This window comes from Amblyomma maculatum, chromosome 1 (genome assembly GCF_055883805.1).
Source record: "Amblyomma maculatum isolate TAMU_Amacu chromosome 1, ASM5588380v1, whole genome shotgun sequence".
In the NCBI taxonomy this organism is placed as follows: Eukaryota; Metazoa; Arthropoda; class Arachnida; order Ixodida; family Ixodidae; genus Amblyomma; species Amblyomma maculatum.
The window spans coordinates 271,818,308-271,844,346 of NC_139344.1; the positions used below are offsets into that span (position 1 = coordinate 271,818,308).

The 26,039-nt window shown below is 44.6% G+C and overlaps 1 protein-coding gene across 1 annotated transcript in view; it reads left to right on the forward strand.

The window, feature by feature from the left end:
• The window catches only part of LOC146206527 (high affinity nerve growth factor receptor-like), a 46,511-nt gene extending 21,237 nt beyond the window's left edge, over nucleotides 1-25,274 (forward strand). Inside the window, exons 5-8 of the mRNA XM_084587038.1 lie at nucleotides 448-572; nucleotides 7,000-7,173; nucleotides 13,119-13,277; nucleotides 22,713-25,274. Coding sequence (XP_084443164.1) covers nucleotides 448-572; nucleotides 7,000-7,173; nucleotides 13,119-13,277; nucleotides 22,713-22,979 — 725 coding nt within the window. The 3' untranslated portion in view covers nucleotides 22,980-25,274. The remainder of the gene's footprint in view (nucleotides 1-447; nucleotides 573-6,999; nucleotides 7,174-13,118; nucleotides 13,278-22,712) is intronic.
• Nucleotides 25,275-26,039: the final 765 nt, after the last annotated feature.

Here is a 26,039-nt window from a genome sequence, read left to right on the forward strand (position 1 = left end):
CCCCTGCTGCGTCACAGGTCTGACCGCCGCCGTGGTCAGTTGTTCCGCAGCCGCTGGTGACTGAGGGCCGGGGTTTTATGGCGTTTATCATAGGAGGTAATATAAACGCAACGAAATTTTGTGGCATACACGCAATGTAATTACAGTTCTTTTTTAAACCATCGTAGATGAATAAAAGTGTTATCAAACTTTGTTTTCCTCAGTAAAAAAAAAAAATCTCAAGAGCTGATAGCATCCAGATACTTGTCAAGACTCTCATAAAGAGGTTGATACTGTGGTTAAACGACCGATTTCTTTATTCTAAAAAAAAAAGGGGGGGGGGGGGGGAAGCAATTGTTCAGAAGCTGTGGCTTCTCTGGGAGCTTGTTCTGAAGCATACGCTGCTGTTGTCCCGCGCTTAGTCGCAGAGTGTAACCGCTTGCTCTAAGTTTTCACATTTGCACGCAGAGTCCGGCTCCATACCTTGGATGGTCTTCGAGTTCATGACGTACGGAGACCTAGCGGAGCTGCTCCGAGCAAATGGCTACGGTCGTGACTCGGCTACCAGAAAACCTCCGACTCAGCTGACTCTAGTAAGTGGTGAACATCAACCGCACGCTGGCTTGATGTACTTTTGGAGTTCTTTCTTTTTGTATTTCGTAATTCGCGTGACTCAACTACACGTTGGTTTCTAATTCAAACGCCGACTCTTATCTTATGAGGTGCTTACATTTTGCTGTGGCACAATTTTGTTAGCGTGAAAGTTTTTAAGTGACAGCGGCCTTAAAGCAGTGTCGGGGATAACCACTGTGCTACTGCCAATAATGTAACAGGAAACAAAAACTAGCTGTACTGCTTCGCTGCAGTCGAAGCAGAAGGAGGGTAGAAGCCCTATTGCTCACTCACCCAAAAACCATTACAGCACAAGCGCTCCTCATCGGAAAGGAAGCTCAGTGGTTGATAGTGTGCAGGTGGACAGTGTGAAAAAAGAAAATGTTCCCGATAACTAAACATTAGCACAGAAGTGCGGAAGTAATAGCAAGACTAAATTACTGTTCCGTCTTGCGAAGTGGTTCCCAACTAACACCGGGAAGGTACCTAGTGATTTGTTGCCTACGTCCAGTGAGTAAAAGGTTTCCTTATTGGCATGAGGGAAAAGAGAGTGTACTGCTAACATAGGGTGGGGGGCATATCACTGGGAGACGAGACTACGGTCACTTGGTCCGCCCTAATCTCTTTGTGACTGAAACCCTCGCGGTCTTCAACTTTTACCATCAAGGCGAATTGGCGGAACCTTGCCTGTACCTTAGCAACCGGCAACCTTCAGCAGAAACAGCACTCGTAACTGCGCTAGGTAAGACAGAAAACTTAAGACACGTAGTTCTCGACTCAAGGGTGATATCTTACCTCGTAAGTTCTTTCTTGAAGAAATTACAAATCAACCGAAAATGAGCTATCAATAAAACAGTGCGAAACATGCAGAAGACAGAAGAGAATAACACACATTGTGTTATTCTGCGCTTGTGGTGTGTTATTCTCTTCTTTCGTCTGCGTGTTTCGCACTGTTTTATTTATAGCTATATCACCAACTCGCCCGCTTAGCTATTCTTCTAAAACGAACAGCGTTGGTAATGTTTTTGAAGATGTACCAATTAGTTCAAATTTCCGTTTTACTACGTTGTCCTCAATTAACCTCCTTTGTTTGCTGAATGTGTTTTTTATTTATCTTACTAAATAGTATTGTTTTGATATTGCTTCTTTTCATTTACATAGAATAGCAGCACTTGACGTCTTCATCAAGCTTGCAGTGTGTGGCAGGATTAATGTACAGGGCAGAGTGCAAGCTTGATGTGCGAGAACACTGATCTTCTTTCACTGAACAAAACTAAAAACAAATGGGTGCGAGGCATCGTATTACAAATGTCTTCTAAACAATGAAGAACTTGTTTTGTTTTTCGTTTTCTTTTTCGTCTGTGACTTCGGCGAGTGCTGTTTTCGTCAATATGAAGAACTTGTTGTTTATCATTTCGTGACATTATTTTATAACGTCTGGAATAGGTTCTGCTGTAGCCTGTTAAATGTTTCTTAACAATGCTTAGAAGACAATTTCTGTGCACTTTTTGACGCGAATATCGCATGGGATTGATATAAAAAATTCGAGGACACTTTAGCGACTAAAGTGATGAAAGGCGAAAGCCTGAGTGCTGCATTCTGCTACGCGACTGTTGCACATGTACCAATGAACGCTGCTACGAACAAAGCGAGCGACTACTCTTTCACATTCTGCGAGTGCATTTATTCAGTGAATTCTGCAGTGAATTCCGCTTGGCAGCGACGAGATCGCGCTCCTTGTATCTTCGCAGTTCTACGTTTTACTCTGAGGTTGATTTTACCGGGTGCGTGGCATTAATTAGTAATTAATAAATAATTACGCAACTGTTACTAATTAGTAGTTATTAATTAGCAAGGTACTAATTAGTAATTGATTAGAATTAGTGATTAGCAATTGGTAGTAGCAAATAATCATTATTATTCAGTGATTAGTACGTTATATTCACTAATCAGTAAGTATCGCTTAGTTAATTAGTAATTATTTGGTAATTAAAAATTGATTAGTAATTATTATTTGTTAATCAATCAGTCATTATTAGTAATTGATCATTGATTGGCATATGGCCATATAAGGCACGCATTCGCGCATCTGTGATTGGTCGAGACTTCCATGACGTCATTCCGTCTCGACCAATCAGAGCCGCCGCAAAAGCGTGACACTTTTGCTGACGACAACAATGAGGCAATATAGGCTTTTGCCTTATAAACGTTACACAGCTGAAAACGGATTTCCCCACACGTTTCTTAGCCGTATATTTCGTCTGAAAAAGTTGGATTCGTCATTTTTTATCTCAGCTTGTGCTACCTGTTACCTTGGAGCAGCAAATATCATGCATGTTAAGTTCATAATAAGCTGCGTCGTCGAATATGCGTTATCAGACAAATATATCATTTATAAAAAATGTGTGCTGCTCGTTCATATACTGTGAGTGTAAATTGAACTTTTTGATTTCGTTCCGTGATTTGTGCACAGGGACACATCTAGCTCTCTTCATTTCTTTAATGTCACGTATTCATTATATATTTCGTAACAACTAATAACTAACTGTTCCGCGCATGCACGGCGAGAGAATCTGAGTAAAGCGTTTTAATCCCGCGCTTCCAGTATCGTTAGCGCAATGGTGTGGGCGAATGGCGGTGACTGCGAATGATCCTAACTTCCACCGACTGCAAGCATTATGCACGAACCGAAGCTTGCGGTCGTCGCTCGTAAAACTTTACTGCAAGAAATAACTCGTTGCGGTCCCCTACTCTTGCTTGTAGGTCAAGAGTGTTATAGCACAGTTAAGCGAGAGTACAACTTTCGAGCATGGGAAGTTTAATAAATTAGGTATTGCGGCGGCAGCTGGTCAGGAGCTTCTGGTATGTCTACTTTGGTTCCAGTGAAGGTCGCTGCAAGAAGCCTAGGTTAATCTGTTGTGCTTTAGATCTAGGGGGTTTGTGACGTAGGACACTCCGCATGAAATAAAAAAAAAACTTTGGTTCCTCCTTTAGACTACAGCTGTAGTCTCCTTTAAAGTATAAGCGCTAATTCCAAGTGAAGTATTTTAACCTTTCGATACAAAAGTATGCAGAAATTCTCGACGAATGCTTGAAATCACGAAAGAAAATTTCGGTCGTGCAGATTCCGAAATTGCGTTTCGAACAGTGTACCAAGTTATGCTAAGCCGTTAGTCTTCCAGGTAGTACTTTAGCAGCTTAAACGGAGATAAGTTGAAAAATGTCTAACCAAGCGTATCATATATACAATGTTACAAACAGTTTCAGATTGACCAGTAATGTACATATTTCCTCGCGATAAAGTTCTGTGAAAAGCCTTCCGCCTAAGCTGAGATATTAAAATGGGAAACAAAAATATGAAAGATGGCTTAGCTCTGCTAAGCCTGGATATACGTAGCGAAAAGCAGTGACTAACTCGGGATCAAAAGAAGTTATTTTCTCAAGTCTTCTGCGCCGTTCGCCAGCAGCTAAACTCTCCTTGGCTTCCATGTCGAGCGTGTCTAAGTTCACCGGCGTTCTATAATTCGTTTACAGGAAAGGAAAGGCACAGCATCTGTCATTCGCGGAAAGCAAGAAGCGCCGCCCAGCGGCGTTGGAGCGCACTCGTTTCCACTTGGTCCTCAGGGCTGACGGCAGATGAATGACGTCACATCTGTGACGTCACCCTAATTGAGTGACTTGACTATTTTAGTCTTTGGTACTTTCAAATTGCTCGCCAATCGCAGTATCTGTCACTAGCGGAATCCCGCTATCATCCTCACGGTAGACAAGCGCAATTATGAAGAGCGTTTCGCGACCCAGGGCTTGGCACAGCGGTAAAGCGCTCGGCTGGGGATCCAAGGGATGTAGGGTTGATTTGCGGATGGTGACTTTTTTTTAATGAGGAGGAGTCGCACACCTATTAAACGTTGCTAGGCAACGTCGGCAGAGCTTGGTGAGGGGGCTGCGCAGCTGGCCTTGGCTGTGACGTCATTCGGTTGCGGCATGCATACGCGTAGCTCGGCTACGATCCTCGTAGTGTAGCATTTCACTTCAAAATAATTCGTTCATGAAAACACACCGGCGATACTGCTTGCAAAGTTTTCACTGCACATACTGCTGCTTGCAAAAGGTGCGACTCGCAGCTATACAATTTCTAGCACTAAGGGCGAGATTTTAGAAGTATTTACCTCAATAAGGGTGCCTTTAGAATGGCGTGCCCTCCTTCGGTGATTTTTTTTTTAATACGCCTCACTAGACGTTCGTTATTTAGGGCGTGCTTAAACATTGACTGAAGGAGGGTGCCTCTCTTAAGATACCCTCATTGAAGTAAAGAGCCTTCTAAAATTTCGCCCTAAGTGTTTCCGCCGTGCGGCTGTTGCCCCGAACGAGAGCAATAAGCATGTAAACGCAGGCACCTGAGCCTCCTTTCGCTTCCTTCTGGCACTGATACCCGAACAACACTTTAGTTTGAAGCCAGAAGAAAAGCGCCCGTGGAATGTTTGCACAGTGCTGTCTTAAGCTCGACTGAGGCATCCGAGTGCTCCTGATAAACCGAACAGGTTACTAACTCACCCCCTCCGAATCGTCAGGTAACATGATGCGTGCGTAGAGTGCCGACGAGATTTGGATTAAACGCAGAACTAATTTTCGTATGAGATTTAACGTCGCACCTAGCAACACCTCTTCCTTTACGTAGTTGATGGGGCACCACCGGCATGCATTGTCTACAGAGAAACTAGTCTGCAGCCTTTCAGTTTTGTCTTTCACTCTAACCAGTCTCACCATTAAGCCTAATACCACTCCGCTCGGACTAAATTATAAAGAGATCGTCATTCAGCATTATAAATGAAGGCTTATATACGGACGATGGAACACGTACTCCTGGCGACCTAATTAATCAAACATAAGAAAGGTGCCTGGCGAAGAACACCACATATGATAGCACGAAAATGGTGCCCTGCAGTTTAACTAACTTCAGACGCTGTCATTGTACAAAAAAAGAAAGCTAAAATCATTGCGTTAGCCACCTAGAACACTGTTGCATCAATGAGCGAACGACTTTTTTTTTTTTTTCTGCGATGAGCGCCGTCTTGCTGTTCCAGCCGTCACCAGGCTTTCGCCGTCATTTGCAGCTTGTAAGCGTGCACAGGCGCGCGTCGTCTCGAAGGCTTCTTTAAGAACGAAATAATCTGTCTTCGCCAGCTTCTCGGTTTGTTAGGCAGAATGTTTCTTAGCCTTCCTAAGTTTCGTAATAACGCCGCGTTGCGGCCCTGGTAAAAGAAAAGCGTATGCATGCCGGGTCTTTCGACAGAGCGCCCAGTTTGAGCGCGCGCGATCCACGAGTGAACCAATTAATCGATAAATTGATCCTTTTTTTTTTTTCTTTTTCGTCACAGCTCAGCGACGCCAGTGTAAACTGCTAAGTAAACGGACTGCTCTACTGGGGCTGTGACAGAACCCGCGGACAAAGGTTGCCATATGCTGGCCTCATGACGTTTTTCATCCCTTTTCTTTAAATAAAAATCGATGGCAGGATGTTGTGCCACGCGTCTACCATGGGCTGCCTGTGCACAGTGTGCTACCTCTTGTTCAGCAAGCTCTGAGCTCAGGTGTACTTGCTGCAGCAAGTGCACCTGAGCTGTCTACCCTTGATGTTTACCAAGCAATGAACAATCACTGCTTTTTTCTCTCTGTGCAGTACGCAGGTTCTTGCTGCCTACTTTTTTGTGCACGCTAAATCAGTTACTGGTTCGTTGGTTTGTGGGGTTTAACGTCCCAAAGCAACTCAGGCTATGAGAGACGCCGTAGTGGAGGACTCCGGAAATTTCGACCACCTGGGGTTCTTTAACGTGCACTGACATCGCACAGCACACGGGCGCCTTGCTTTTCGCCTCCATCGAAAAGTGGCCGCCGAGGCCGGGATTCGACCCCGCGTCCTTGGGAACAGTAGTCAAGCGCCGCAACCACTGCGCCATCCCGGCGGGGTGCAGTTATTCTTGACTTACTGTGCATTCTTCAGTTCAGCATATGGGCTAATTTTACGTACTGTGGGTTGCCAAAGAATATGACGAGAGGAAGATTTTATGCCGGAGGAATGAAGGTTTTGCGAGAAATGAATGCGCAATCTATGCTCGGTAGACCATATTTCGCGAGTCCTGCTAGCCACTCCTGCTTACGCTCCTAACGCCTGCTTTCAGTTGCTCCATAGAAGTGGGGCCTCATTCAGCGCAGCAAGCAGAAGCGTAATGCCCGTCGCAGTTAAAATAAACGAAAATTATGCTTGCATTTGAGTGTGCATATCAGAACACACGGTCGCGTATTCTAACGCGTCGACTTACGGAGCAACAGCTTGTTGAACATCACCGCAAATGACCGCACGTGCTCACCGAAAGGTGCCTCTCGCCGTTACGCCTGTTTTCTACGCAGTCGGACTTGCCGTGGCTGGCGACGCAGATCGCGAGCGGCATGTGCTACTTGTCCTCCCAGCACTTCGTGCATCGGGACCTGGCCACAAGGAACTGCCTGGTAGGCAAGGACCTCTGCGTCAAGATCTCCGACTTCGGCATGTCCCGCGACATCTACACCTGCGACTACTACAAGGTGCGTAATGCTTTGCTCAGAAACGCTTGAAGCCAGGGCGATTACGAGCCGCCAGATTCTTAAAAGGCTTCCGAAAAAAAAAAAGGAATATTAAGCTCTTAGGTGTCAGAAAATTATTTCTCAAAATAACAGTTCACATCATTAAAGCAAAAGTAAAATCCCATTTCCGTTACGTTTTGAAAAGAACACAGGCCCTATAAATTTTTCTTGGCATTAGAGGGAATTCTTCCTATAAAGATTGCATGAAACTTCTGAAGGTGAGGAAGTGAGATCAAAAAAAAAATAAGGCTGTCATATATGCAGGCCATTTAAAACCCGCCTTCAACAATGTCGTCACCGTGGGCCGCATTTGGTTGTGATAGTCGAGAACCTAACTAAACCAGTGAATGACCCTCTTTTCGAGCAGCTAACATCATGACTACCGGGTGGGTGATGAAGAACCAGCAAACTAAACTGCGCGCAGAGGTTTGAGTAAAGTAGCGAGGGGACACCCCGTGACTCGACTCCGATCCTCACTCGCAGCTTCATCACGTGACCTTTCATAGCACATCCACGTAGGCTGCTGGGGTGCACTGGCCTTTTCAAGTTACCAGTTTAGACAATCTGATTGACATCTACAGGCGTTAGCGGTTAACAATACCAAGTACACGAAATTCCAAGCACCGTTCTGTGTGACAGTGAGAAAACATTCATTTGACCACGCGAAACATTCAGCGATCGAAAACAGGGTCTTCAAACGCGCCATGACGTCGTTGATAGTGACCTTATTTCTTCGGAAAGACAAAAAAAAAAATGGCCTTCTTGTTTTCACATTTTCCTTCTACGTCATACTACCATTACCGTCTGACTTTCTAGCCGCTAAACTATACTCGCGTCTTCCGATCACTGTTATTCGCCCAACCACATAGTTTGTAAAGTTACGTGATCAACGATCCGCTATCTTGATTTCCTTATCCTATCTCTCCCCATTCCATTTTATTTCCGTCAGCTGCGCACCAGGCGCTTAAGATAACAGCAGCTGCTGCCACCGGCACCAACTTAGTTCTCCCGTTTTCATTTTTTTTAAATCACCGCTACCAGTAATAAAATTAAATTATATGCCAACCTTTCGTGAGCTGCAGCACAGGTGATCTGTACACATGATGCATTGTATACCGCACCATAGATGTTGATATTACCACACATGATGATTACGTATTTCCAATGTTATTTTCGTTATTAACGCTTCCTTTTGTACTTACATAATTCATGACGTGGTTGTATTTTCAGTAAAGTTAGTTCTTGGCCTCGTTGATATTCTTGACCTTCCTTCGTGATGAACCCCAATCTAACAACAGCCTCATAAGAAACCTGCAGTATGTTCAAAATAAATAAAATAAAACTTTAGGTTTCTTTAATTTGTTTTAGCTTATATATTATTATATGATTCGTCTCTCGCTGAAAGCGCGAATAGTGGTGCGTATAACTACAAATTTGTGCTTACAAAAGCAGTCAAAGCATTACAGAAGTCATCCGGGTGTTTACCAATTGATTGGCGGCTGACTATAGCGCCGTTTTCGCTCTATATTCATCGTCATCATCATCCGCCGAACTGTACCCACAGCTTTGACGTTTCCAGTATTTCTCCAATTAGACTGCACCTGTGTTAGCTGCATCCCTCCCTACTGTACCAAACTGCAGAAATAGGAGAAAGAAATTTACAGAGACACAAAGCGTGGTGCGGCATTCGTTAAGCTCTTTGCGCAGAGAAGTGGCTGGTGGCTGGACGGGGACCGAGTGCTGCCGACGTCGTAAGCGCCGGCCAATCGCCAGCCGACCTCGCGCGAACAGCTTCACGTGTCTAGGTCGTCGCTATCGTCCGCCGAGTTAAGGCCACTGAACGCCGTTCGCACCATCAAGAAACGTCTACATACCCATCTTCAGCCAACGAGCATAGCTCTTTAAAACATAATCAAGGTGTAAGTCATGTTTCAGCAAAATAACTGTGAACAGAATGACATTAGACACATGAAGATATAGCTGATTGGGGATTAATGAAAAAAAAGTCTGCATCCTGTAATAGATGTTGCCTGGCTACGTGTAAAATCGCAGGTTTTTTTTTTTTTTTAGAGCATTAGCTCTTGCTACTTACATTTGCCTGTTTCTTGTGCTTTTCTCCATCGCTGTCAGATGCAAGATGGCGGCCAAGTCACGTGATCATAGCTACATCAATGCGAATAATTTTTTCGCCACCACGTGACCACCCGTGCAGTGGAGTCCACAGCCTGGTCCACCATGTGTGACGTAATGATTTCCCAAAGTCACATGAATGAGGCACCCCCAACACCGCTGCATTACCTACTATACTGCCGACCGGCCTTATATACTCCACCTGAGAATGAGTGGGTGTATCACCATTTACGATCAATCACCATTGGTGGCAAAAAGTGTGATCCACCCGCTTCAGATACAGGGCTCTGAGTGGTGTCAAATGAATCCGCATCATATGGCACACATAACTAACTGTTTTTCGAGCTGAATCCTAACAAGTGCGAGGAATTTGAACAGACGGCCTTTGGCCCCCAGTTTTCTTATATTTTATAGCAAAGCAAGCTTTAGCAAGCGATCTTCCATTACTACTCCGCTAACTAACGCACTCAATAGGTTATAATGTGCACTGCTTTATCCTGTTTGGACTACTGCTGTACGAACCGGTACCTTGGATCTCCCTGGCTCCACATTTTAATAAGTTTCTTACTGTGCAATTTTGAATTATGGTGTTAATGTAGCATACATTTTATTCCGCATCTTGTAGCGACTTGGTACCTAAATTTTATTAGTATCATGCTTATTCTCTATATCTTGCTGTAAACTGTTTCTGCCGCGTGCTGGCCTTGTGATCTTTTTTAACCTCCTTTTAACCCAGAAGTCTATTCTGTTACTATACGAGGAAGCAAATTTAATAAAATTACAAAGAAAGAAAATGTTCTGAAAAGATTGAGGAGAGTTTTAAAAATGCTGTCTAATCTCAAACACACCTATACACCTATATGTACACCTGCTGCAGGAATGCATGCGGGTTGCCCAAAGTTCTGATCCCATTCGCATATGCTAGGAACAGCACCGAAAAAGGCTGTCACTAAAGAAACCTTTGTGCTCGCATTTTATTACGTCATTTGTAAGCACTCACTGGCCTGCAGAAATGATGTAGCGTGCATCACATAGAATTCTCGACTGTTATCAGCATCTCGGTGCAAGCATTCGTTGTTTTTTTTTTTTTATTTCTTTTACTAGCCAATTGTGTGACGTACTCCAGGTGAGGTAGGTACGGCGGGTGCATGCAAAAGGGACGCTAAAGCGTTGACACCGGCACACTTATAGACATACCTTAATTATTCGAGCGGCGAAACAACCAGGCGCAGAAAAGCAATCGGACACTAAGAAAATAGGCGCGGCCTCTGAAAGCACGTGCAAGCGCGGAAAAGAACGCACGCCAGGGAGGGCATGAGCACGTGCTCGAAAGCAATAGCGAACGCATTATAGAGAGATACAACCTGCACGTTCCATAAAAATATAAAGCAACATTTTCAGGAAACCTTCGTCATCTCGCAAGGATATTGTGTATTCAGAAAATCTACCTCTCGTATGATGTCTTGCTTGTAAACGTTTCCTTAAGAGCCGAACGTGGTTGCTTTATCGGATCCCTCTCTTTCGCGGCCGCGTTCACTCGGCCCATTTTTACTTAGCCTCAAACAACGGGCCTTCGAGGCATGTGGGTAGCGTCTCCATCTCGCAGTCTGAAGGTGTTGTGTCCAGTCCCCAACTTATAACCCAATTTTTATTTCAACTCAAATAATTTCTCTTGGTCAGGAGCCTCTCTGAAAAATTAAGCATCAATTCGAACATTTCAGACTTTGTTCCTGAATTTATATGCTCCATTCGGGACACTCATTTCTTTGCAGTGCGACGGACGAGAGACGGCAAAAATGCACCAGTTCAACAGAAGTTCAAAGCATTTCTGTCTTAAAAACTGGCGGGTGATCTTACGATGTGAGCGTGCTTAAAATCTGCTGTTATAGTACATTTTGCTTTAATCACCTTTCTATAGTACCTTGGAGTATGATTTTGCCGCCACTTGTTCCGCTGATGCATGGGTTCCTGGTTATAGTGGAGATATGAGGAGGAGGAGGAGGAGGAGGAGGAGGAGGAGGAGGAGGAGGAGGAGGAGGAGGAGGAGGAGGAGGAGGAGGAGGAGGAGGAGGAGGAGGAGGAGGAGGAGGAGGAGGGTGCCATGTAGACTGCAGGATGGTTGGCTGGTTTCTTGGATAGCACCGGTGCGGCGTCATACAACGGGCTCATTATTTTAAGGGACTGTCGCTCTTATTGCGAACACAATAAACGTGGAGCAGTCATTTACACTACCATGCTATCTGCAGGAAACCAGTGGAATGCGGATCAATATTATTTCAGTGCATTAACAAACGCTACCTGAGCTACAATGTCATGAACATTGCAAAAATAGAGAAAACGAACGTTTCAAATAAATAAAAAAAAAAATGGAGCCAAGGAACGGCGAAAAGATCGCAGAAATTGAAGATGGCAGAAAAGTTAGCGAAATAGGCCAGCTCCGCTCTGCGCTAGGTATCCGACGGGAAACAAGCTCCGAGGAAAGTTCTTCAGTGCTCAAGGACAGAATTTTCGTTCTTGATAACAGTACGGGGAAATTTGCCGCTCTTGCGTCTGGAGTTTATCCCTCATGGGTCGACCTTTAGACGTGCGATGCACCGCCCCGGCTCACGAATTCCGAAAAACCAGTCCTTTCCTAGTGAAAGCCATCGGTCCGTCTTGCAGTTGCTTCATTTCACTTCGAAGAACAACCTCGTCGCCAAATTAGTATAGAGCACGCAGCGAACCGTAGTTCTGCCTTGGCGGATCAAAAGTTTTGAACAGGGATTAACAGCTCTTGTTACCTGCTTTCTCTCCTCCTCCTGTAACAGCGCATCGTCAAGCGTACTCTAGTTTAGAATTCTGTAACACAGCAGGCAACTTATGTACGAAGGGCTGCTCGCGCTGAGTGCCAGAAGCAATGCTTGTACAGCCGCCTTGATTTTTAATAATATAGCGCGAGCGTCGGCCAAACTGCTGGTCAGCGCCTTACAACGGCGATAAGCGTGCAACACAGCGAGAGTTCGCACACGCGCAAGAAGGTAGGGCGTCGTCTAGTAAGCTGTTTCGATCACGACTACACACGCCCTGCCACAATATCTCTTCGCAAAAGAAAACAAAACAAAAAACAAAAGGAACCGGCGTGCAGTAGAGTACACGTGCTTGTACACCGCACAGAGGGCTGCTGTATTTATTTTATTTTTTTTATTTTTCCTTAATTCTGCTTCTCCAGGGCGGCCGCTCGTAATAGAAAAAGGAAGGAAATCACGTGTCGCATGTTATTCGTGCGCATGTGCTCTACTGCCCTTCGGGCTTTCGCGAACAGATAATATGGCAGGGCGTGTGTCCTCATGATCGGAACAGCGTAGCAGACGACGCTCTACCTTTGTACGCGTGCACAAACTGTAGCCGTGTTGCACGCTTATCGCCGTTATAAGGCGCTGACCAGCAGTTTGGTCGGCGCTCGCTCTATATTGTTAAAAATCAGGGCAGCTGTACTACCTGCGCCGTTATGGCTTGACAGGCAGAGACCGCTGCTCGACTAAAAAGTGCCCTGTACCGTGCTGAGGCCCTAGAACAGTCGTGTGTGGGCGCATTTTAAACATACTCGATGTGCTATAGTTGTTGAAACGGGAAACGTATGAAGAAAAAAAAAGAAACCTGCGCTCAAGAATGAATCGGGATGAGTAACACTGCATAAACGATATATGCGCCTGTGTAATATTTTTGCTCAGCACAATTCGGTCGTCTCTGTTCGCGCACTTTACCAATGTATAAGGAAGCTTGTTTTCTCCGCGCAGATACGTGGTTCCCGTATGCTGCCTGTGCGGTGGATGGCGCCCGAAAGCATAATGTACGGCAAGTTCACCCTGGAGTCCGACGTCTGGTCCTACGGCGTGGTCCTGTGGGAGATCTTCACCTTCGGAAAGCAGCCTTACTACGGTCACTCCAACGAAGAGGTGCGTGCCTGTGGTTCTGAACCAAGACCAGCCTTGTTTGTTTGTTGTTTTTTTAAAGGTATCAAAGGCTGAAAGACACATGGAAGTATTTGCAAACTTGAAGTTGTCTCCCAGTTAGGCTGAAGTTGCAAGGCTGCGCTGAATATTTTTGCAAGCCTAATGAAAGACCACCTTAACTTTCACGCATTCTGGAATGCTTCTGAAATTGTGTCCATTGAAAACTCTACCTTGTGGACGCCGGTTATTGAATGCAATATTAGATTAATACGCTATTACAAAAATTGGTATTCTGAAAATTCTACTTGGATATGCATATGTGGCATAATTTTTCGGAATGGTAATTATGTAACCGAATAACAATGACTTGCTCATTTTCTATCATGTGCACTCTGAATTTTGTACCCAGTTGTACGGTTGAAATGCGCAATTTCTTGGCTTCATATAGTCTCAATGTGCTTATCGCAAGCGCGTGAACATTATCTCGCGGAAAGAAGGTAGGTTTCGCTACAAAACCGCACTATATACGCTGCAGACACAGGTGAACTTTGCTTTAAAGCGAAAAGCATGTGGCCATATCCATCGATGACAGCTTCCACTTGTGACGGCACTGGGCACCGATCCTTGCTTCTGATCTCAGCCATAACTAGATGGAATCGAATTACATGGTTTACGGTTCAACACATCAAAATTGCGTGCAGATGATTTCCCTTAGAATCATGAGAAATCGGTGTGTTGACAGAGACAGCATATAGTCTTCCGCCTCGCCCTCCTCTCTCCAGCTTTTTGTGCCACTGCCTTCCATTCCGCGTTTTCCACTTGGCCAAAATAAACAGCGTTGGCGACTTTCTGTAGTACGTTCACTTCATATATGGCAACGCATAAAATAATTAAAAGCAGCAGCCCTACAAAAACGGTTTTTGAGCGCACTCGACACAGACTATTTACTGCGTCCTGTCAAAAAGGGTCCTGATGATTGGTCTCCTCTCATCTTAATGCTTACGGCGTCAACTGTGTTTTGGCAAATGTGAAGTGGTTACACCAGAGCCACAACCAAGTGTGAGCAGTCTTGACTTATTAGGGTGAGCTTGCGGCGCATTGAAAGCATGTTCTTCTTCTTGTCTTTTTTTTTTTTTGACCAGTCAAGCGGCAATGTGCTGTGTCTTTTATGGTTTATTATTTTTGTTAGCTTTTCATACTACACAGACACACACACACACACACATATATATATATATATATATATATATATATATATATATATATATATATATATATATATATATATATATATATATATATATATATATATATATATATATATAGTGTGCTTGAGGGAAATTCAAATTCAAACAGGATATCGCACAACTTTCCAGATTATCTATTCTATTCTAACAACAGTTGCGGACGGTGGACCGTCCTTCTTCGGGGTAGAATTGAGATTCTGAAGAAGGACGGTCCACCGTCCGAAACTGTTGTTAGAATAAAATAGATAATCGGGAAAGTTGTGTGACATCCTGTTTATATATATATATATATATATATATATATATATATATATAGGCTTGACAGCGTGCTCTAGGCCAATATTCTGTAACGCACACCGTTTCGCTTCTGTTATCTTTTCGTTCCTATAGTCTGCCACCACCTGCGTCGTCAGAGAGCCACGGTCAATAACGGAAGACCAAAATAATTGAAAAGATAAACGAAACAAAACATTATGTAATTCGGCCCTTGGGCTCATTTCGAAGAAGAAAACCGACCATTTGCAGCATTCTATTTCATTTTGAGCGCCCTGATGCATAAGTAAGTCAGTAGTAAATTTAGAGAAAAAAGACATGGCCCCTCCGAACAATGCTGGCTAAGTTGAAAATCTTCATTTAAAGCCTTTTTATATCACGACAGTGTTCGAACCTTTGGAATCCAGTGGTGAATGCTTAGGCAATAATACAAACGCTGTTTTACGTAAGGCCAATAACGTTCACCCCTACTTGGATCACTGCCTTGTCGTGGCGGAGGGGCTTGCGAAACTCGATGAAGTCGTGAGCTCTGCTGTGTAGGGCCACCCAAGATAGACAGGTCACGGCAGAGAGTTCTGACAAAATGTGTTCACTGGAGAAGGTAATGGCAACCCACTCCAGTATTTCCTGCCAAGAAAACCCTATGGCCAGTCACAATACCATTAATGATATGGCGCCGGAAGATGAGCCCCCCAGGTTGGAAGGCGTCCCACATGTTACTGGGGATGAACAAAGGGCTATTCCTAGTAGCTCCAGGACGAATGAAGCGGCTGGGCTAAAGCCAAAAGGACGCTCAGTTGTGGATGTGTCGGAAACCGACCGGAAAGTCCGATGTTGCAAGGAGATATATCACATAGCAACATGGAATGTAAGATCTATGACGCAAGGTAAACTGGATGTCGTCAAGCGAGAAATGGACAGATTGAACATTGATATCTTGGGTATCAGAGAGCTCAAGTGGACCGGGATGGGAGAATTTAACTCCGGCGACCATTATGTCTTCTATTGTGGGCACGAATCCAAGAGAAGGAATGGGGTCGCTCTCATAGTAAACAGAAGAATGGATAAAGCAGTGCTAGGGTACAACCCCAAAAACGACCGAATGATTTCACTTCGGATCCAAGGTCACCCTTTCAACATAACAGTTATCCAAGTCTATGCACCGACCACTACTGCTGAAGAAGCTGACGTTGAGAGATTTTATACGGACCTACAATGCCTTTTAGACCGCACCCCATCATCAGACGTCGTTTTTCTCATAGGAGACTGGAATGCTAAGGTCGGGAGTGAAGAAATATCCGGAATTATAGGCAAGTTCGGTCTTGGCGAGCCAAATAAAGCTGGGCAGAGGCTAGTAGAGTTTTGTCAAGAAAACAACCTGACCATAGCGAATACTCATTTTCAACAGCACAAGAGGCGCCTGTACACATGGACTTCACCGGACGGTCTGTACAGGAATCAGATCGATTATGTTATTTGCCGGCAGAGAGGGAGAAGCGCTATACAAGCAGTAAAAACAAGGCCTGGGGCCGATTGTGGCACCGATCATCAGCTTCTTGTTGCCAAAATTAAGCTTCGATTGAGGAAAACGCAGAAAACTAGAAGGCCTTTCAGGTATGATCTGGATCAAATTCCATTAGAATATGCTGTGGAAGTGAGGAATCGATTTCAAGAATTAGATCTAGAAGACAGAGAGCCCGAAGAGATGTGGACTGATGTTCGTGATATAATACAAGAAGTTGCTACTAAGGTAGTTCCAAAGCAAAAGAAATGCAAGAAAGCAAACTGGTTATGTGAAGAGGCTTTGCAAATAGCTGAGGAAAGGAGGATGGAAAAAGTTATGGGGGAAAGAGAAAGATACAAGGTTCTCAATGCGGATTTTCCGAAAATAGCAAGGAGAGATAAGAATGCCTTCCTGAACATACAGTGCCAAGCAGTTGAGGACAACAGCCAATTAAGGAACACAAGAGCTCTGTATAAGACAATCAAAGATATCAAAGGGAGCTTCTGTGCTAAGCTGGGCCTGATAAAGGACAAACGAGGCAAGGAGCTCACTGAAGCCTCAGAGATAAAGAAGAGGTGGCAGGAATACACAGAAGAACTGTACAAGAAGGACCCGAATGTGCAAACCCAACATAAGACGGTTGTGATTACTGATCTCGAGCCGGGCATCCTGAAGAGTGAAGTTGAATGGGCCTTAGCCAGCCTTGCTAAGAACAAAGCTAGCGGAATTGATGGCATTCTAGCTGAGTTGCTTCAAAACCTCAACCATGACGCCGTTAACATTCTGCATACATTATGTCAGGAGATTTGGACAACCCTGCAGTGGCCACAGGATTGGAAGAGGTCAGTTTACATCCCCATTCCAAAGAAAGGCAGTGCCAAAGATTGTTCCAACTACCGCACGATCGCGCTTATTTCACATGCTAGCAAGGTGATGTTGAAAATCATCCAAGGAAGGCTGCAGCAGTATGTGGATCGGGAGCTTCCGGACGTGCAAGCTGGGTTTCGCGAGGGCAGAGGAACTAGAGACCAAATTGCCAACCTTCGCTGGATCATGGAAAATGCAAGATAGTTCCAGAAACCCATCTACTTCTGCTTTATTGATTATGCCAAAGCGTTTGACTGCGTAGATCACAGCAGATTGTGGCAAGCTCTCCAAGAGATGGGAGTTCCAATTCACCTCACCTGTCTCCTCAGGAATCTGTATGAAGGACAAGAGGCCACAGTCAGAACTGGGCATGGTCCTACTGATTGGTTTCCAATTCAGAAAGGAGTGAGGCCAGGCTGCATACTGTCGCCCTGCCTATTTAACCTATATGCATAGTGCATCATGAGGAAGGCCGGTCTGGACGAGTCTTCAGCTGGAGTGAAGATTGCTGGAAAATGTATCAACTACCTTAGATATGCGGATGATACCACTTTAATGGCAGAATGTGAAGTGGAACTCAAGAGACTTCTGATGCGCGTACAAGAAGAGAGTGAGAAGTTTGGGCTTAAACTGAACATTAAAAAGACAAAGATCATGGCGTCTTGCCCTATCAAGTCCTGGGGCATCAATGAAAAAGATGTGGAAGCTGTGACAGATTTTCTCTTCTTGGGCTCCAAGGTTACCTCGGAAGGAGACTGCAGCCATGAAATTAGGAGACGCCTGCTTCTGGGGAAGAGAGCAATGGTTAGCCTTGACCGCCTAGTAAAGAGCAGAGACATTAGTCTGCCAACCAAGATCCGTATAACTCGTGCTATGGTCTTTCCAGTTGTGATGTATGGATGCGAGAGTTGGACTGTGAAAAAGGCTGACCGCCGAAGAATTGACGCATTTGAATTGTGGTGCTGGCGAAGACTATTGAGAGATCCTTGGACTGCCAGAAGATCAAATCAGTCAATATTGTCGACCATAAACCCTGACTGCTCATTGGAGGGTCAAATTCTAAAGTTAAAGCTCAGCTACTATGGTCATCTGATGAGAAGAGAGGAGTCGCTGGAGAAAGATTTGATGTTGGGAAAGGTTGAGGGTCGCCGGAGAAGGGGTAGGCAGCGAACGCGATGGTTAGATGACATCCTCGAGGCACTGCAGATGAAGTTATGTGATGTTAGGAAGATAGTGAGAGACCGGAAAGCGTGGCGTGGCATGGTCCATAGGGTCACGAAGAGTCGGACACGACTGAACGACTGAACTGAATAACGTTCATATCCCCTTAGAGGACGATATCACCATACGTACACATCACTTGCTCTGTGTTCCGCGAAAAACTGAAGCCTAAATTTCACATTCTTTTTTATAAGTCGCGCATGTCCAGCTCCAGCTGAACATTCAAAATGTAGCTGCGTTTAAGGTTAATGCTTCGGCATAAGCACTGGTGTGGTATCGGAGAACTTGTGTTTTTAAAAGGACAAAAATTCATTTTTAGTATTTTTCGTTCATAACCACGTTCACTATCATTTGTGGTAACATATTAAAAAAATGTGCAGATAAGCATGACACACTAAATATCGATGATAAAACAAATACTAGTAACTCAAACATATACTTTGAAATAAGCAGGCCCACAAGTGAGCATTACAGATAAATAAGAAACAATTGAAGCTGAAACACTCAACAGAATGAAAATAATATATATAGCCGAGGTTGTTACAAAGCAGACTATCTATCTATCACGTTCTATCACTTGACGCTGGCGGTAACACAGGACGTTTCACGTCCACCGCTATGGTTGAGGGTGGCGCTGGTGAACACTCTCAAGGTTCGTATACAGGCAACATTAATACCCAAGAAAGTAGCAGGGGGGACAGCGGCCGATGTAGCTCAGTTGGAAGAGCACCGGACGCGATATTCGGAGGTCGTGGGTTCGGTTTCCACCATCGGCACGTTGTTTTTTCATCTACTTTGTGTTTAATTATCTTTCCCCTAAAGAGATTACATTACTAATTTCTGTGGTTATCCAATTAAACATTAAAAAAAAAGACATAAAGTACCATCCCCAACGCTTTCCTTGGCCTCGCCGACTGTTGGCTTCTTTCCTTGATATATATATATATATATATATATATATATATATATATATATATATATATATAAGCTAGTAGTTGGTACAGCATCTTGAAAAATGATCAGCGCACACACGACAGGAACCAGGAAGAAAACACAACTAAGCGCGTTTATTATCGAAACACAGAACATATATGCTCAAAGGCGCAAAAAACACACACAACAAAGCCCAAGCAATCATGCAGGCGTGTCCAGATGTGAAAACTCCTGCTCATGCAGGACAACAGATGGATCACATCTGTTTCAACATTTTCAGCCCGAAAAAAGTTGGGAGTATTTGTGCCAGGGTTGACAAGCGCCCTTGTTGTATTGTTAGTGATAAGCGGAAGGTGTGTAATGTGAACTATGTAAACCGGTACATCCATTGCGAAAAAGGAGTAGTGTACCATATTCCGCTGTCTTTTGGGTGCATTTATATCGGTCAAACTGGCCGTTGCCTGAATGTTCGCTTACAAGAGCACAACTTGTCTTTGGGAAAACCACCTTTTTCGAATCTTGCCAAACACTATATGGAATGCAGGGACTATAAGCCTTGGCTAGATAAAAGTGCGCTTTTGTCTAGGCATCCTAATCAAGTGACAAGAGAGATGTCTGAGGCCTATCACATCTGTAAAAATTAGCCTACATGTGTTAGTGAGCCATCTGTTTTTCCTGCATGAGCGGAAGATTTTACATCTGGACGCGCCTGCGTGATTGCTTGGATTTTTTTGTGTGTTTTTTTTTTTCGCCTTCGAGTATATATGTTTCTGTGTTTGGGAATAAACGCTTAGTTGATAGTCAGTGCTTGTGGTGTTTTCTTCCTTGTCCCTATCATGTGTGCGCTGTTAATTTTCCAAGAACTTTGTGCGCGACGAGCCTTACAACCCCAGCGTATGGAAAGCCTGACATACTGTTGAGCTTGGCACCCTAAGCACTTTACAAATTGCCCATTGCCGCACAATTTGCCCATTGCCACACAAAATGTCCATTGCTTCACAGCACCCACAACTGCGGCAATGATGTAAGCATGCGTGGCGTAAGAAATAAGCCGAGCATGGCTTTGGACTGCATTTACGCATGGACTTATGCAACGTATTAGGAACGTTGTGCTTATGTGCAAGCGTTTTGAGGGCCTTCACTTTTGGCGCAGACTCGTAGCGCCTTTCTCATGAAAGTAAGTGTCGCAAGCCCTCATTGGCGGCGGCAAAAGTTGTCTTCAGCTGTATATGGCAGATGTCACAGTATTCATGTTAACAAGTCCTTGCACGTTTTTGACTTATTACGCCAGGGAAAAGCTACCTGAGAAGCCACTCAACGCAAATGTGTCGTTATCAGTTTATTTGTGTGAGGAACTTCGCAAGAACACCAGAAAGTGTCTAGAGTCAAACTTTCGGGTAGTGCGAATAGAGCAGAATGATGGGGCTGCATTGATCCTTCGGAACAAGCATTGTTGCCCAAATCTCCACATTTCCGGCCATGTGACTTTCTGTAGAAAGGAACCAACTATCTTCTGGTCCTTTTCCAAATGAATCTTCTGCGCTCTACAGTTCCTACAACCCCCTGTCCCCTTCGGAACAGATCATTAACTTGGTAATGAAGAGAAATGGCTCGTTAGATTATGGAAACAGAGAAAAAAAGGTGTGATGTGAGGGCATATATAAATCGGCGGGGAAATACGTGCAGCGGTCAACGACTAGCATGACCTAAGTTGGGATTAGTTGGCGCATCATAGTGGGATTATCGTGCACAAAAAAATGGCATCGCTTATAGAAGATGACGAACGCAAGCGCTGCTCTCCACAGTTTAATGAGACCGAAGCGCGCACGTATTGCACACAAACACGCTCAGTATAGTAGCCCAAGAAAGTGCATGTGAACTGGTGTCTTATGTGTTTTCTTTGATCTCTGTGTTCGTTTATCTGTAGAAAAATCTGTATTCATTTGAAGTCAGTTCCAAAACAATCGCTTCGAGCAGCTGAAATAAATTTTATCGCAAGCAAACAGGCTATAGTGCACCTCAATGGGCGCCTGTCTGCCTCGTCCTCTTTCGTGTGTTTGCGTAATGCCCTCAGTTCGCGCGCTGTAGCGTCGTTGCTGCCCAGATTGTCTTCGTTGCTTAGGTGACAGCCACCATGAAAAATTTATGAAGCAGCTGCTACTGGATCGGGCTGCATATGGCTCCCTGTATGCACCTTGTTCTCTTTTGTCTTCCCACTCATTTTATTTTGTCCAGTTCTCAGCGTTTGGCAGGTAATCGAAACGCCAGAGGTATTGAAAACTCAGTGTGACACATACATATATGACATCTTGATTGCACAGACTATCTTGGCTGTACGATTACTTGGCTTTTTCTTGATGTATTTATTTCACAAGTTTAAGAATGTCGGGCAAATCAAAGAAGGTTAAATTAAATCTGCATCTTTTAGGCAAGGACGTCCGCGAGTGTTTATTTAATACTGAGCACAATTTTAACCGGAAAACTCTAGTAAGCGCTTTGTTTCATTTAGTGTGGGAGAAGACATTTCCATTCAGCTTAACGAGCACTCCTTTCTTTACCGTGTATTTTCTGTCACAATATTTAATCATTTCAATGCGCTACTGTGTTCTTTATTCAGGTAATACAGTCGCCAGCGGACGTTTTCTCAGACTCTTTTTAGTACACTGAGAGAGATTTTAAAAGATTATACCTGGCAACCAAGATTCAAACTACGCTACGTGTGACCTCATGTCAAATGCATCTGTGAATAGCATAAAGCCACGCCTTAGGTTTTCATGAAGTTTTTTTATAATGAAAGCGTTGCACCAGAAGGCTTTAGTGTTCTCTGAAATTTTTGTTTTGCATGTAAGTGGTTCTCTTATTTTTCTTTCAAAATCAATTTTATTACTCTCACATTTTATAACATTTTCTCTAAATCCTCGACCGAACTGGAGGTTCACAAATAACTTTTTATAAACACATTTCTAAAAATACAAAGTATTTTTTTCTCATATTATTTATCGAATTTGAAGATGAAAAGTTCAATACAGCGGCAGGGCTCTTTGAGAGACTACTGCCATTAGGGAAGCCAGACCAGGGCGATTTTCAGGAAACGCGCTTGTGACCACTTGTGAGACATCTCGCAAATTGTGGATTTTCTCAATTTCTAGAGAAGCACCCGAAGACCTTACGTCAAGGAGAGAGCATTGAAATAACAAAATAACTTGCTTTAAAATAAGCAAGGAAACGACACACAAAAAAAAACGCTCTGACGGCCTATAATTTCAAAATAAGCAGACATGAGGCTGGGCCAATCACCGAAGTGCATTATGGCAGTGATGGAATCTTCCATGGCGGTGGTGTAGTCCTTGGCTTTGGGTGCCATGGCTTACGAAGGCTTCGCACCTGGTGCAGGTGGTGAAGCTGATTCTGCAGGGAATCCTGCTGAGTCCTCCTGAAGAGTGCCCCCCTCACGTGTGCACCATCATGGCGGGCTGCTGGAAGACAGAACCGAGGGACCGGCTCAGCTTTAGCGACATCTACAAACGGCTTGTGGACACGTACCCGCCGCCGCCACCACCGCCGCCACAGGACGAACCCGAGACCCTGGAGGAAGAGCTAGACAGCGAGGACTACCTGGTGCCCAAGGTGCCAGCCGCGCCTCGCCTCCAACCCTGGTGAAGGCGGGCTCCCGATTCGCCTCCGTCCCGCGAGAGTACCACCAATCGAGTGTCGTGGAATGATGCTATCGTGCTACAGTCGTGTCCACCGACTCCAGCGAGAATTAACGACAGTTTAGCCAAGATTGTAGCGAGTCAGTGTTGCACTCGGAGCGGTGTTTTTGGTATATTTGCTGGAAATAATCGACCAGAGCATTTATAATTGCATGTTAACGGCTGAGCACACAATATTGGACTATCAATCTTCAGTATATCTGTTTGAAATCGCTACAAGTTTTCCGATGGCCTCTGCTAAATTTTATATCTGGTGTCGCAGTAACCTCGGCTCACATAGGACACCCGTGACACTTGAGGAGCGCGAATAGGCTTCATCGTGTTCATTTCAACCTGAGTCTGTTAGCTAACCGCTGTTTCGGCTGACTACGAAATTCGCAGAATATAAGGAACGGAAAACTGAGTTGCCGTATTTTCCTGCACGTAAGACTAGTGTTCCGCAATAAGTGAATTTTATTTTGGTTGCTGAATTTTTCGTAAGTTTTTAAGTACCAGCACAAACTGTCCGAGGCACTCCGCAGCTCACTTTTCAGTTAACTAGTCTTATTCAAAGCTTCTATAAAGCTTATTTTATTATTATGTTTTAATTTCGCTGATCTTTATCAGAACTCATTGTTTAAGTAGCCGACAAGTGGCAAGAAGGGCAGAAGATGGTATTTTTGGGTGACTATTATATACAACTGACACAAGTGGGGAGAAAACCGGCATGAGTTATATTACTTGGCCACTGTAAACTGCTTTTAAAGTACTGTAACCTCGTTTAGTGCCCTGCATCCAACTATGTTCTGTAATTCGTCACCTCAAGTGCTCCATTTCCGGGAATTACTCATGGTTTTTTTCATTATCTACTTGCATGTTGTGGGCCGACTCTGGCTGAAGTTTCAGACGCATAATTTGCTGAGAGAAAACATAAGTCAGTATCGCAACGGTGGTATTTAGGCAAAGAATAACAGACCTGCTTTTGTTCGCCCATATTTTGACTACAGAGCGTATGTATAGATATACAAATGCAGGTACATCTGACTTATCGTGCATGATAGGCGCGACTTACATAAAGATGTCACTTATGATCAAAATTTCTGAAAAGGGTAAGCTCACGGACCTTACAATCTATAGAGCGGTGCGACATATCGACCAGAAAATACGGTACCTTATCAAAACACACTATATACGCTGCCACAAGCACGCCGCTGCACCGTGAGAGCTTTTCTAAAAAGTGCGCTTTGTCAGTGCTGCTGCAATCGCTTATCCTTTAACAGAAACCGGGGAAAAGTTTTGTCAGGATTGGTTAGCGCAATACGCGGCCTCTTCTTGCCCAGTGGGCTATGATTGTAGCTTTGGCAACACGGGTGCACTGCTTCGTCCCTACTCATTGTTGCTGCATTGTTGCAATTCTTCAGAAGTTTCTCTTACCATCTTGTATCACTCTGTTTCACGGCTTTTTCGCACAACCTGCAAAGTAAAGAAAGTTAAAGGAAGTGTACGAACAGCAAAGTTTTCTTTCCACAAGAAAGGTAAAATATATACCTCACGACTCGTATAAGGAAAAATGGGCTGAGGCGGAATGGCAGGTGTAGCGAGGCGAATATGAAACGTGGATGAAAGCATCAAAGCAGCGGTGTCGATGTGCGAGCGACGATGAAGTAGTCCGAACCTTCCCCGTCTGGGCTGCGTTGTCACCGTCACTGGGCGTCTTCCTTGAAACGCGGGCAAGCCCGCCCGTGAGCCTGTTGTAGACGGTTTATTTTCACAAAGCGAATTTTCAGGCGTCCCTAGACTCGATCTGCAAGGTTGCATGTTTCTGTGCGCAAACCAGCGTCAGTGTCGAGCACATGCATTGTCATCTTATGAGCTTGTTTGCGTTGGTTTTAGCGGTGTTCTTCGTGTTTGTATTTATGATATTTATTGTGTCATCTTTTAAAAAATGTCACAACATAACTGTACCTGTACATAAGCCGCATCACCCCATTCGCAAAAGTGTCATTCACGTTCGCCATTTTTGTCTTGTGCCGCTTGAAACAGCTCGAGCCTATCGATGGCAGCTCTGGTGGAAGCAGGCTCCCTGTTGAATAGGAAGCCACGTGCCACAGCTCGCTACGGCACCTTGCGAAAGGTGCGGTGATCCAGAACGAACGGCAAATTGCGTTGGACGATGCAGTATGCAGAAGCGATGCGATTGGCCCGAAACTGGAGCCAAGTCACACATCCTCATTTACTGTCTTTCTAGCGCCCCGTTACTAATTAAGCGAAAAAAGAAGTGGCCGCTGCGGCTAGCGTCAGCAGCGCACGGACCAACGTTAGTGATGGGCGTAAACGAAAGTCTCGGACCAAAATCGCTCTGAACGGAGACGCGCCGATGATAACTTCGTATATCTACGATACCTCAGACTACGCAGTCATTGTACTGGTCTGCCAGAGTAGCTACCGGGTGAAGAGGATTACCAAAACTCTTTCGTCTCGCTACTACCAGCTTGCCCAGAAATCACTCGCAATGTTCTTAACATCCGCTTATAAACATGCAGTTGTAGGCGCTGCTATAGAAACACGTTGTGTCAGTACTGACTCGGTGGTAAAAACAGAAATGAGCGATATCGCGTTCCGTCCACGGAAACCACGCTCTTGAATCCGGTTCAACGCGCTTCCTGAGCATATACGAGATGTCTTCGTAGTCGACTGCCACCACAACGCCACGTGGCGCAGTAAACGCCTTCTGCCCGTCCTTCTGGATCTCCGCGCTACAGCTGAGTGACTCCGCACGTATACGTAATCACATTTTGGCAGCCGTCATTCCGTTGGACCGTAATGACATTGGGCAGCCGTCCCTGCCCAGTGGCAAGATCGAAAGCATATCCCCAGGGGACGCACTGAGTCCCTTCGCAACATGAAAGCTTTTTATGTTATCCATGTGGCTGTGAACGGTAGTGTCCGAGGGTCGTAGAAGTCTCGAATAGATAAGCCTCGACATGCACAAAGATTACGCGAAGCAGGCCAGATTCGCGCGACTGCT